The 11063-nt window shown below is 50.6% G+C and overlaps 1 protein-coding gene and 1 non-coding gene across 3 annotated transcripts; both read left to right on the top strand.

The window, feature by feature from the left end:
* Positions 1–1345: 1345 nt before the first annotated feature.
* Nop53 (NOP53 ribosome biogenesis factor) lies at positions 1346–10613 on the top strand. 2 transcript variants are annotated; one of them, XM_038339258.2, is made up of 13 exons: positions 1346–1598; positions 2051–2115; positions 5456–5564; positions 6015–6214; positions 6525–6595; positions 8160–8255; positions 8583–8687; positions 8775–8969; positions 9263–9438; positions 9546–9612; positions 10065–10141; positions 10243–10299; positions 10556–10613. In XM_038339258.2, exons 1-13 carry the CDS (start codon positions 1375–1377, stop codon positions 10560–10562), a joined length of 1449 nt encoding a protein of 482 aa, XP_038195186.1. In that variant the 5' UTR covers positions 1346–1374; the 3' UTR covers positions 10563–10613. The 2 variants fall into 2 exon arrangements, with proteins under 2 accessions (XP_038195186.1, XP_038195187.1); XM_038339259.1 differs by lacking the exon at positions 10556–10613 and having other exon boundaries at positions 10243–10303.
* Positions 9653–9761, top strand: LOC119822088. Its single transcript, XR_005286693.1, has one exon. It is a non-coding gene; the product is annotated as a small nucleolar RNA SNORD23 (small nucleolar RNA).
* Positions 10614–11063: the final 450 nt, after the last annotated feature.

Genomic DNA, 11063 nt, shown 5'->3' with positions numbered 1-11063 from the left:
ATCATGTGATCCTCCCGCCTTGAGTAGATAGGGTTTGAGTCATGACTACCAGCTTTTTTTAGTGTGTGTGTGTGTGTGTGTGTGTGTGTGTGTAAGCAAACATGCCCCACAGCATGCCCTGTGAAGGTTGTGAATAACCTGCTTGCGGAAGTTGGCTCTTTGCTTCCATCATATGGATTCTGGGGATTAATCTCAGGCCATCAGGTTTGTCAGCAATAGCCTTTACCTGAGTCTTTTTGGCAGCCCCATGTCCAGCATCTTCTTTAATAAAGTTAAAGAGAAATTGACCCGAATCCACCCTTATGGTATCACTGATTGGGAAGGAATGGTGTCTTCCAGTGGTGTAGGCGCTGATCAGTTGCCTCTGATCTAGATTAACCCTTCACTCACCTCATGCTCATACAAACAGTTTTTAATAAATCCCGTGTATAATGAAACAAGACATGATAGACGAGACTGCTGGGAAGAAGAGTGGGGCAGAGTGGCAAAGGTGTGTGAGAGGGCGATGCAAATGAAAACGGCCAAGGTAACATATGAAATTTGTCAAAGAATTAAAATCAAATAGCTTGAGCAAAATTTCAGAACAGCGGGAAAGGTATATTGCTCAGAGTGAGACCTAAGAATCTACACAACCCACTCTCCACGGGTCAGAAATTTCAAGTCCGAGTTGCAAACATTGGAGCTTGGTGCGGTGGCATTAGGCGAGGGCAGAAGCATCAGGAATTCAAGGTCATTTTGTACTCTAGTACCAAGTGGAGAGTTCTTATCTTTCTTGGACTACAAGTGACTTTTTTTTTTAATGGGCTGGAGAGATGGGTCAGCGGTTAAGAGCACCGACTACTCTTCTAGAGGACCAGGGTTCAATTCCCTGTACCCACATGGCAGCTTACAACTGCCTATAACTACAATTCCAGGGGAGGGAACTGACAGCCTCGCACAGAACTACATGCAGGCGAAACACAAATGTACATAAGATGAGAATAAAAACAACAATTTTTTTTTTTTTTTTTTTTTTTTTTTTTTTTTGGTTTTTTGAGACACGGTTTCTGGGTAGCTTTGGAGCCTGTCCTGGAACTAGCTCTTGTAGACCAGGATGGCCTCGAGCTCACAGAGATCCGCTTGGCTCTGCCTCCCAAGTGCTGGGATTAAAGGCGTGCGCCACCACTACCCGGCTGAGAATAAAAATTTAAAAAAGACAAAATCCTGGAAGAGAAACCATTTATTCTTTACCAAGATGGCCTTCCTCACCTTTGTAATACTACACTTTACCAAGATGGCTGCAACAGGAAGTGCGTCATGATATATGTCTAATGCATTGCGCACACGCCAAACCGGATATCAGAGTTTGAGCGACCGAGCTCTTCCTTTAAGAAGATGGCGGCGGGAAGTAACAGCAGCGGTGAGAAGCGCGGCTCGAAAAGCCACGCGGACTCTGGCTTCCTTGGGCTCCGGCCCACATCGGTGGATCCGGCTCTGAGGCGGCGGCGGCGGGGCCCCAGAAACAAGAAACGCGGCTGGAGGAGGCTCGCTGAGGAGCCGCTGGGGCTAGAGGTAGACCAGTTCCTAGAAGACGTGCGGCTTCAGGAGCGTACGACCGGGTACGTGGGGCGGGACTTCCGCTAGCTTGGGCTCGCTCATTGCCGACAGGGAACTTCCGGCTCCGGGGATTTCGGGGTCGAAGGCTTATTAGTACTGTCTTTAATAAAGTATACAGAAATTCCAACAAAGTTTAAATGTCTTTTAGGGTTATTTTTAAATTTTGACATACCAAGTGTATGTAGGCTGGCCTCGAACTCAATTACCCCCACCTCCCAGGTGCTAGCATTAAATAAAGCCTTGTGCCACAGAGTTTGAGTTTGAATTTGAAACGAATGAGGATAACGTACGTGCATCCCAACGTGGTACGTTTTGATCCCACGTGATGTAATGTGAAAGCTCCAGTTGTTTCCTAGGATCCCAGGGTTTGAGGAGGTGTTGGAATGGACCCAGAGAATTGGGCCCCACCTTAGGAGCATTATATTGGATAATGGTCTGCATTTTTATCCTTCAGTGGCTTGTTGGCCGAGGCACCAAATGAAAAGCTCTTCTTCGTGGACACTGGATCCAAGAAAAAAGGTAAGGAGTGCTTTTGTGGTCTTGTGTGAGTCTTGCATCACAAGACATCTATATTGACGCCATAATTTAAAAAGCAAGTATTTTAGGGGAATGTAGTGGCACTTGGGAGACAGAGGCAGGGAGATTGATTGCCTTGGTTTAAGACCAGCCTGGTTGCTGTTCGGTGGTTCTACAGGCCTTTAATCCCAGCACTTGGGAGGCAGAGGCAGGTGAATCTCTGTGAGTTCGAGGCCAGCCTGGTCTGCAAGAGCAGTTCCAGGACAAGCACCAAAGCTACAGAGAAACCCTGTCTCGAAAAACAAAACAAAACAAAACAACAGCAACAAAAAGACCAACCTGGTCTACATAGCAAGTTCAGGCTATAGATAGAAAACCAACACTAACAAAAAAAAATTTTTTTGAGACAGAATCTCACCATTTATACCAGATTGGCCTCAGATTTAAAGATCTGCTTGCCACTGCCTCCTGAGTGCTGGGAATAAAGGTGTGTTCTATCACAAGAGTTTAGAAGGAGCCATCTTTTTTTTTTCCTGTATGGATTTGGTATGAAGAAGGAGCCATCTTAAGTATAAAGAATTACCTTGAATGGATGGAGAGAAGGCTTGAGACTATTTTAAGAATGGCAATCTTAAAATGGCGCACACCTTTAATCCCAGCACTGGGGAGGCAGAGGCAGGCGGATCTCTGTGAGTTTGAGGCCAGCCTGGTCTACAAGAGCTAGTTCCAGGATAGGCTCCAAAGCTACAGAGAAACCCTGTCTTGAAAAAGAAAACAAAACAAAAACAAAAAACAAGAAAAACAATCTTTTTTTTCCCCTCAGTACTGAAGGTTGAACCCAGGCCTCACATGTGGCCTCATACCACATGTGAGCTGTATCCCTCAGCCCCTTGTTTAGAAGAGCACGATGGCAAGTGTCCTGATCCACCCTCTGATCCCAGCACTCGGGAGGCAGAGGCAGCCGGGACTACACAGTGAGATCTGCTTTAACCAGTAGGTAGGAAACGTGTCTTGACAAGCTGGCTCTACTTCGTAAGGAACTTGGTTTTGGACCTGCTGAGACATAAAGACAAGGGCAAGTTAGGGATTGCTTTGATGATTAATTGGGGTTTTCACCAGTGTGGCAGGAAAATACTCAAAAGTGATTCAGCAGGCACTGAAAACAAGCTGGTGCCTGGCCAGCCAGGGTAGCCAATGGCTTTGCAGAGCAAGCTGGGAGTTTTGCTAGCAAATATTCACAACGTGAGTCAGAAGATCCTTTTAGGGAAACTGTATGGGGGCACAGGAACTTTTTAAGCTAACTTTTACATTAGCATATAATGAAATGGGTTTCGTCATGATGTCTTAATGTCACCATACTTTATTCTTGTTTACTCCCTTCCCTGCTACCCTCCCTATCTTCTTTAGTAGGTTCTCTTCTGATAGTCTCCCCTTTTGTTTTCTGTCTAAAAAAATTAACAAATTTATTTATGTATATGAGTGTTTTGCCTACATGTATATGCATGGTGTGTGTGTGTGCCTGGTCCCCCCAGAGATCAAAAGAGAGCATCAGATCTTCTGCAACTGGAGTTAGAGACGGTTGTGAGCCTCCATGGGAGTACTGGGAATACACACACACACACACACACACACACACACACACACACACACACACACACATGTCGTCTGCAAGCACTGGGTGTGTATAACTGCTAAACCATCTTAACATCTTTCTGATCTCTTCCCTGACCCACAGTTCCCTTTCTAATTTTGTGACAAGTGGGAGTTGTTTTGGTTTGGTTTGTTTGTTTTTCTTTCTTGGTACAAGGTTTTAGTATTCAGTCTTGTTGGCCTGGAACTTGCAGGTCTTGAACTCACCAAAATCTGTCTCTTTTGGGATTAAAGGCGTGTACCACCACAGCCAGGCCAATGCATGTAGTTTTAAGTCTAGGTTCTACATATTGGGGAAAACATGGTGTTTATCTTTCTGAATCTGGCTTATTTATGCTTAACTAAGTGATTTCTAGGTTTTGTTTTTGTTTTGAAACAAGGTCTCACTCTGTACCCAGTCTAGCTAAAGGGTCACTGTGTAGTGTAAAGCTGGCCTGGAATTCACATCCTCTTCTCAGCCTCCCAAGTACTTGGATTACAGGTAGGAGTCAGCAGGCCAAGCCACAAAGATTTTTTTAAATTTTATTTTGTTTTTGTTTTTGAAATTAGGATTTCTCTGTGTAACAGCTCTGATTGTCCTAAAACTCTCTTTGTGACCAACTTGGCCTTGAATTCACAGAGATCTGCCTGCTCCTGACTCCCTAGTGCTGGGTTTAAAGCTGTGAGCCACTACCACCCAGCTCAAGCTACAAAGTTTTATCCCTAAAGAAAGTTAGCATTCAGTTTTTGTTTTTACATTTATTCTGTGTGTTTTCATGCACGTGCCATAGCACACATACTGTCAGAAGACAGCATGTAGGAGTCAGCTCTCCTTCTACCCTGTTGGTTCCTGGGATTGAAGTTAGGTTGCCAGGCTTGGTAGCAAGAACCTTTCACTGCAGTCCGGCACTCAGTTTTTCATGCCGTCTTGCTGCTGCCGTTACTGTTATTGGCAGTGCTGTGACGGACCCCAGGGCTGTGTGCTCCTCAGGTGTTCTGCCACTGCTACGTCCCATCCCCCTGGTAATTTGTGCAGTTAGGTTCTCTCTGTTTAGCTCAGGCTAGCCAAAGACTCAATCCTTCTGCCTCGGCCCCTAGAGTTTAGTATTTCAGGTATACACCACCATGCGTGGTCTCCTTAGTGTGCTCCATAGTAGAATTCTTTTTTTTTTTTTCCTTTTTTTTTTTTCCCCCAAGACAGGGTTTCTCTGTAGCTTTGGAGCCTGTCCTGGAACTCACTCTGTGGACCAGGTTGGCCTTGAACTCACAGAGATCCACCTGCCTCTGCCTCCTGAGTTCTGGGATTGAAGGCTAGCAGTAGAATTCTTCCTTTACCTGATGGCCTTTGGAAGTAGAAAGCAGGGGTGCTGAGAGATGGCCACAGCAGGTCCTCCTTGAGTCTCAGTGTCCCTGGATGCCTGCCCTCTTCCCTGTTAGTTCTGAGGTCCTTTCCCTACTGTGTCTCTGAGTCCTTCCAGATGGGTCTGTGGGGACTTAGTCCCCATCACAAGGCCTTCCTCTTGCTGACCTTGGCCCTGGGTGGTTCAGATCTGGGCTTCTGAGATCTTTCCTGTAGGTGAACAAGAACAGTCTGGGAATTAGGTTATGTGCTGGATAGTCTGGACTGCAGGGTTTCCAGCCCCAGCTGACCTGAAGTCAGGGATTGGTTTATGAAGATGGGGAGGTCTAAGGTGAGGACTGTTCTCTGCTGCAGAACGGAGCAAGAAGAGGACCTGGGTCCAGAAGAAGTCACAGCGTCTCCAGAAACCCTTATGGGTTGACCTTACCCTTGAGAATCAGTCTAAGATCCCTGCTCCCAAAGAGTGAGTCCCTCCGGCTCTGGGCCCTAAAGACTCTGTGCAGAAAGGTGGGGTGATGGTGGCAGTTGGGAGGGCACTCTGTGGTGCCACTGGGTCTCTGGAGAGTCTTAGAGGATTCAGCCCTAGTACCAAGGCAATAGGTTAGCTTGGACCAGCTAGGGGCTGTTGGATAGAGAGGCTCCAGGGCACAGGAGATATGGGCATAGTGTCTGTCATAGAAGAGACTAGGCTAGCAGGCCAGGCTGGTCTGAGGTGGAGTGTAGGAGATCTGATATTCTGGATGCTCAAATCCACTTGAAGTAGTGGGCATGAGGTGTGTGTTGAGCCATTTCACAAGGAGACAACTCTGAGGTAGATGAAGAGAAAGGCTGCTGAGGCAGGAAGAGCCCAGTTGGAAGGGGCTGGCCACTGCTCAGCTGTCACCTTAACGGATGCCACTCTCCCCTTACCCAGCATCCTCGCACACCAGGTCCCCAATGCCAAGAAGCTCAGGCGAAAGAAGGAGCTATGGGAGAAACTGGCAAAGCAGGGTGAGCTGCCCAGGGATGTGCGCAAGGCACAGGCCCGGCTCCTCAGCCCTCCTGCACCAAAGTCCAAACCCGGGCTACAAGACATCGTTGAGCGGCCCTTCTATGACCTCTGGAACCCAAACAGTGAGTGATTCTGCTCTGATTTGTACACTGTATACATATTGTATACTGTTCAAGAATATGGCAGCCAAGGGCATACACTACAGTCTTCCAACAGGGGTCTGAGGTCCTCAGTGCCACCCTTTTCTGCTTGTGGGGGCTTCCACCTCAGCCTTCAATTTTCCCCCACTTCCCAAATCCCACCTAGATGTGGTTTGAGGCCACGGGGTTCTGAGCATCATCCCTGGCCTGGATTTCAGTGTGATTTTTCACAGTGCAGAGGGACTGGAAGGGTCCCTGGAGAAAGCCCACTGCAGTTGCTCTCTCTCCGCAGACCCTCTGGACAAGCCATTGGTTGGTCAAGATGAATTTTTTCTGGAGCAGACCAAGAAGAAAGGCGTGAGGGTAAGTTTGCACGGGCAGACAGTGGGTTAGGGAGGGTAGCTTCTGGGTGATCTCCATCCCCACCTCCAAGCCTGTCATCCTAGTGACCTATATCTCTGTTGTAGCTCCCATGGTGACTCATCTTGGGAAGGTAGCCTCACTTGAGCCTCTGTCCTCTGACTGTAGAGTGTGGGTGACAGCCTACTTAGGACAGCTGGGGAGGTGCAGGTTAAAGAAGCAATGCCTGAAAACTGCTGCCACTGCGGGTTGGAGGTTGCTTTGTGGCCGTCTCTTGAGCTCTGGAGCTAGATGCTTTGTTGTCTCAGCAATATTGGGGTGGTACTTACACAGCTCCCTGAGGAACTGGAGGAAACCTCATCCTTTATGTCCGAGTGTTGTGTAGCTCCAGGAAATGAGAGACTGGGGACAGGCTTCAGGGAGGCCAGGAGCCATTGCTGGAGAAAAGCCCCTGGGGCTAGAGATGCGGAGGAGCAAGCCAGCCAATGGCAGAGCAGGGCCAGAGACCCCTGCATCCAAGAGTGTGCAATGGGCCCTGAGCTAGCGTGTGTGCATGGAGGGGCAGAGTCCTAAGGCAGTAGCCGTAGAACTCACAGGATCTGGTGAGGGAGAGATTGGGCTACTAGGGGACCACTCAGTATAGGTCCTATACCAAGGAAGAGACTAGTTGCAGTGGGCAAAAACATTTGATGTAGAGGGCACTCTGGTTACCTGAGATTTCCACTGGAAGATCTTGGGTGGCCCTGGATTTTCTGTTCTCTTGTCCTCTGAGTACTTTTGGACCCCGGGGCATTAGAATTTTCACCCATACCTTGCTGTAACACACAGCCAAGGCCCACAGCACAGCCAAAGATGGCAGTGTGCTTGTAAGCTTGTAGACCATCCAGATTCATCATGGCATAGGTGTTTGCAAATGCCCCTCTCCCTCATGGTCTTGTGACTTGTCATAGGAGAGGCCTGCAAAGCCCTGACTGGGGAGCTTGCTCACCCCAAGGACAGGTGTCCCTTGTACAGGGTGTGAGGTCCTGTAGGGGGCTGGTCAGCCTGTAGCCTCCACTATGACACCCTATGTGGGAGAGCTCCATCTCTGTCTCCTGATCCTTTATATCTCCACAGTGGAACCCTGAGATAGGCAGATGGAGCTCTTCCTCCTGTACCCCAGCCAGAAATCTGGGAGGGGAGTGGGCCTGGTCTGTGTCCTCACATGGTGGAAGGCTGTGCCCAGAAAAGGGTGAAGGGTGAGGTCTTTAATAATACTTCAGTCCTCGCTGGGTGATGGTGCCACGTGCCTTTAACTCCCACACTTGGAAGCAGAGGCAGGCAGATCTCAGTGAGTTTGAGGCCAGCCTGGTCTACAAAGTGAGTTCTAGGACAGCCAGGACTGTTACACAGAGAAACCCTGTCTCGAAACAAACAAAACTTCAGTCCTCTTGAAGCCTACCTCATCAGGCCCCACTTCTTAATATTGTCACATTGGTTTTGGAGATTCAGTGTAGGCATTTTAGGGGTGCCCTGATGGATCATTGCATGGAGCTCATCCTGCCTCCCTGGTCTTCTTTTTCTCCAGCGACCACCACGCCTCCATGTCAAACCCTCACAGGTGCCTGCAGTAGAGGTGATTCCTGCCGGAGCCTCTTACAACCCAACCTTTGAAGATCACCAGGTATGTGTGGAGTGGGTGTCTGGCCTAACTACGTGCAGGTGTCAGTGTTTGGAGTCCTTGTTCTCCTCAGCCGTGCCCCACAGCTCCTTCTCCCCTTAGCTCGGGCCCCTCTTCTCTTCCGTCCCTGGAACTTGCCTGTTCAGGGAATAGACCATCTAACCAGAGCCCAGCATGGTGTGAGGGGGAGAGTGGCTCAGCTGTGCCTGCTGGGTGTGTATGGAGGGCGGAGCCATGAGCTGGGACCCCCTGCTGAGGCCCACGTGGAGGGTGGGATCAGAAGGGCAGTCCTGATACTTAGATTCTCCTCCAACTCTCACCCTTGCCCAGGCCCTGCTTCGAGAGGCCCACGAGGTGGAGCTACAGCGTGAGAAAGAGGCAGAAAAGCTGAAGCGACAGCTGGCCCTGCCCACCACAGAGCAAGCTGCCACCCAGGTGAGCCCCATCCACCATTTGTCACCACCTGTAACTCCCCTACCGCGCCCCACCCACCCCCCACCTGCTGATCACCATGCTCCCTAGGAGTCTGTGTTTCGGGAGATGTGCGAGGGACTGTTGGAGGAGTCTGATGGCGAGGATGAGCCAGGCTGCGCTGAGCGTCCAGAGACAGATGATGGGACCAATGAGACCTCCCCCACTGGCCCTGCTGGTGCTGAGAAGAGGATGGAGAAGAAGACAGAGCAACAACGGCGGCGGGAGAAGGCCGCTCGCAAGCTGGTGAGCACCCCACCCTGTGGGCTCATGTTGGCCACGGACCTTCTCATTCAGCACAGGGCTCTTGGCACCATGGCACCACCTTCCAGGCTGGGAATGCTGTCAGGCAGGCCATCAAGAGGTGCAGGGCCCTCAAACAGAGGTGTTAACAGTTGTTAACAGTGTTAACAGTTGTTAACAGTGTTAACAGCTGTTGCATGACCTGATCCCAGTGCCATCCAAAGGGAGATCATGGCTTTGTGGGGTTCTGGATGGGGAAGGCACTAGCTGAGTGAGCTCTTAATCTCTGTTCCCAGCGGGTGCAGCAGGCTGCATTGCGGGCAGCCCGGCTTCAGCATCAGGAGCTTTTCAGGCTGCGTGGGATCAAGGCCCAGGTGGCCCGGAGACTGGCAGAGCTGGCACGACGGAAGGAGCAGCGGCGCATGCGGCGACTGGCAGAGGCTGACAAGCCCCGCAGGCTGGGGCGGCTCAAGTGAGGCCTGGACTAGGGTGTCTGGAAATGGAGGTCTCCAGGCTACATTGTACTTCTCTAGCCCTATCAGAGCCAAACCCCTGAGTGTCCTCAACCCTGTGTTGCAGGTACCAGGACCCTGACATTGATGTGCAGCTCAGCTCCGAGTTGTCTGGCTCGCTCAGGACGCTGAAGGTACTTTCCATGAGGGTGGCAGGGTGCTGTGGGGACCCTGTGCCCAGTGATGATAACCATCCTTGCTCCCCGTGCCCTCTGGGGCTGTGGGCGACACCATGGCTGCCCTGGGCTGGGCCAGTTGAACCATTGCCTGGGGTCTGAGGGCACAGGGTCGGGGGTAGGGTTGGGGCGGGTGTTCTAGTGTGAGCCTCTGACTCTCAAAAGGCCTTTTGTCCTAGCCTATCATATCAGTCCAGTGAGTCCTCTCAAGCTGTGCACAGGAGCCTGGCCTGGCACTGGGGCTCCATTTTTGCAGCCCCAGTTTTGCATTTTTGTCCTCCGAGCCTAGACAGAATAGCACACATTGACGCCAGCACAACACTGAGCTCCCTCTGGATCCCAGCGCTGTCTAGGACCTGGCTTCTTTTTCCCAGACCCTGCTAAAAGTCTTTCTGCCCTCTGTCCCATAGCCAGAAGGTAACATTCTCCGAGACAGGTTCAAGAGCTTCCAGAAAAGAAATATGATTGAGCCCCGGGAACGAGCCAAGTAAGACCTGCTGTAATGGGAAGGATGGGAGGGGAGTGAGACCACCCTTTTCCCCCACGCGGTGATACAAGGGATGCTCACCATGCTTGCCCTTTCTCCAGGTTCAAGCGCAAATACAAAGTGAAGCTGGTGGAGAAGAGGGCCTTCCGTGAGATACAGTGAGTGAGGCCCTCCAATGTGAGGCTTACCGGCATCCTGTGCCTTTGACCGCTTGCCCCACAGTAGCCTTCTTTCCCTCTGAAAGCTGCCAGTTCCAGGGCCAGTTCTCAAACCCTGTGAAAGGTCAACCAGTGGGGGGTCCAGGAATCTAGAGTAGGGGTGGAGAGGGTGCCCAAGGGTACAGAGCCCCAAACCAGAAAGGGCATTGAGATCTGCCCCTCTACTCATCACCTCATCTTTGCCTTCTGTCCTCAGGTTGTAGCTGAGCAGATATTGGAGCCCCGCCCCTCAATAAAGTGCTGTGACCAGCCCAGGCATCGTGTTACTTTCTTCTTACAAGCAGTGTCTTCTGAAACATTCACCCCATGTCTGTCCCTCCTCTGTGTCCCAGTCCTTGGCACAACCCCTCTCCAGCAGAGCCTGCCATCAGTGCTGAATGTATGCAGACCACAGCTCTGCTGGTGCTCTACCACTGAGCCACACCCAGCCCCTCACTGGGGGATTCTAGGCAGGGGCTCTACCACTGAGCCACGCCCCAGCCCCTCACTGGGGGATTCTAGGCAGGGGCTTTACCATTGAACCACACCTCCATTACCCCTGAGCCACCTCCAGGGAAGCTCTTCCTGTAATTAATCAATCACAGGGTTTCCGACTCAGTTCCCTTAGATCTTTGCTCAAGATTCAGGTCTCACTGCAGTCTCCCTTAGCATCCTGCTGTAGATTATAGTACCTCCTAGTATTCTAGCCCCTTTTCTTGTGGCAT

This window comes from Arvicola amphibius, chromosome 8 (assembly GCF_903992535.2).
Source record: "Arvicola amphibius chromosome 8, mArvAmp1.2, whole genome shotgun sequence".
NCBI lineage: Eukaryota > Metazoa > Chordata > Mammalia > Rodentia > Cricetidae > Arvicola > Arvicola amphibius.
This window is presented reverse-complemented; position numbering and strand designations above follow the sequence as displayed.

What these genes read in the sequence shown, in the direction of transcription:
- Nop53 (XM_038339258.2), top strand. Translation starts at nt 1,375, where the DNA reads ATGGCGGCGGGAAGTAACAGCAGCGGTGAGAAGCGCGGCTCGAAAAGC. An exon ending in CACTGGATCCAAGAAAAAAG is followed by an intron (nt 2,116 to 5,455) that starts GTAAGGAGTGCT and finishes TCTCTGCTGCAG; the next exon opens with AACGGAGCAAGAAGAGGACC. An exon ending in AGAAGGCCGCTCGCAAGCTG is followed by an intron (nt 8,970 to 9,262) that starts GTGAGCACCCCA and finishes CTCTGTTCCCAG; the next exon opens with CGGGTGCAGCAGGCTGCATT.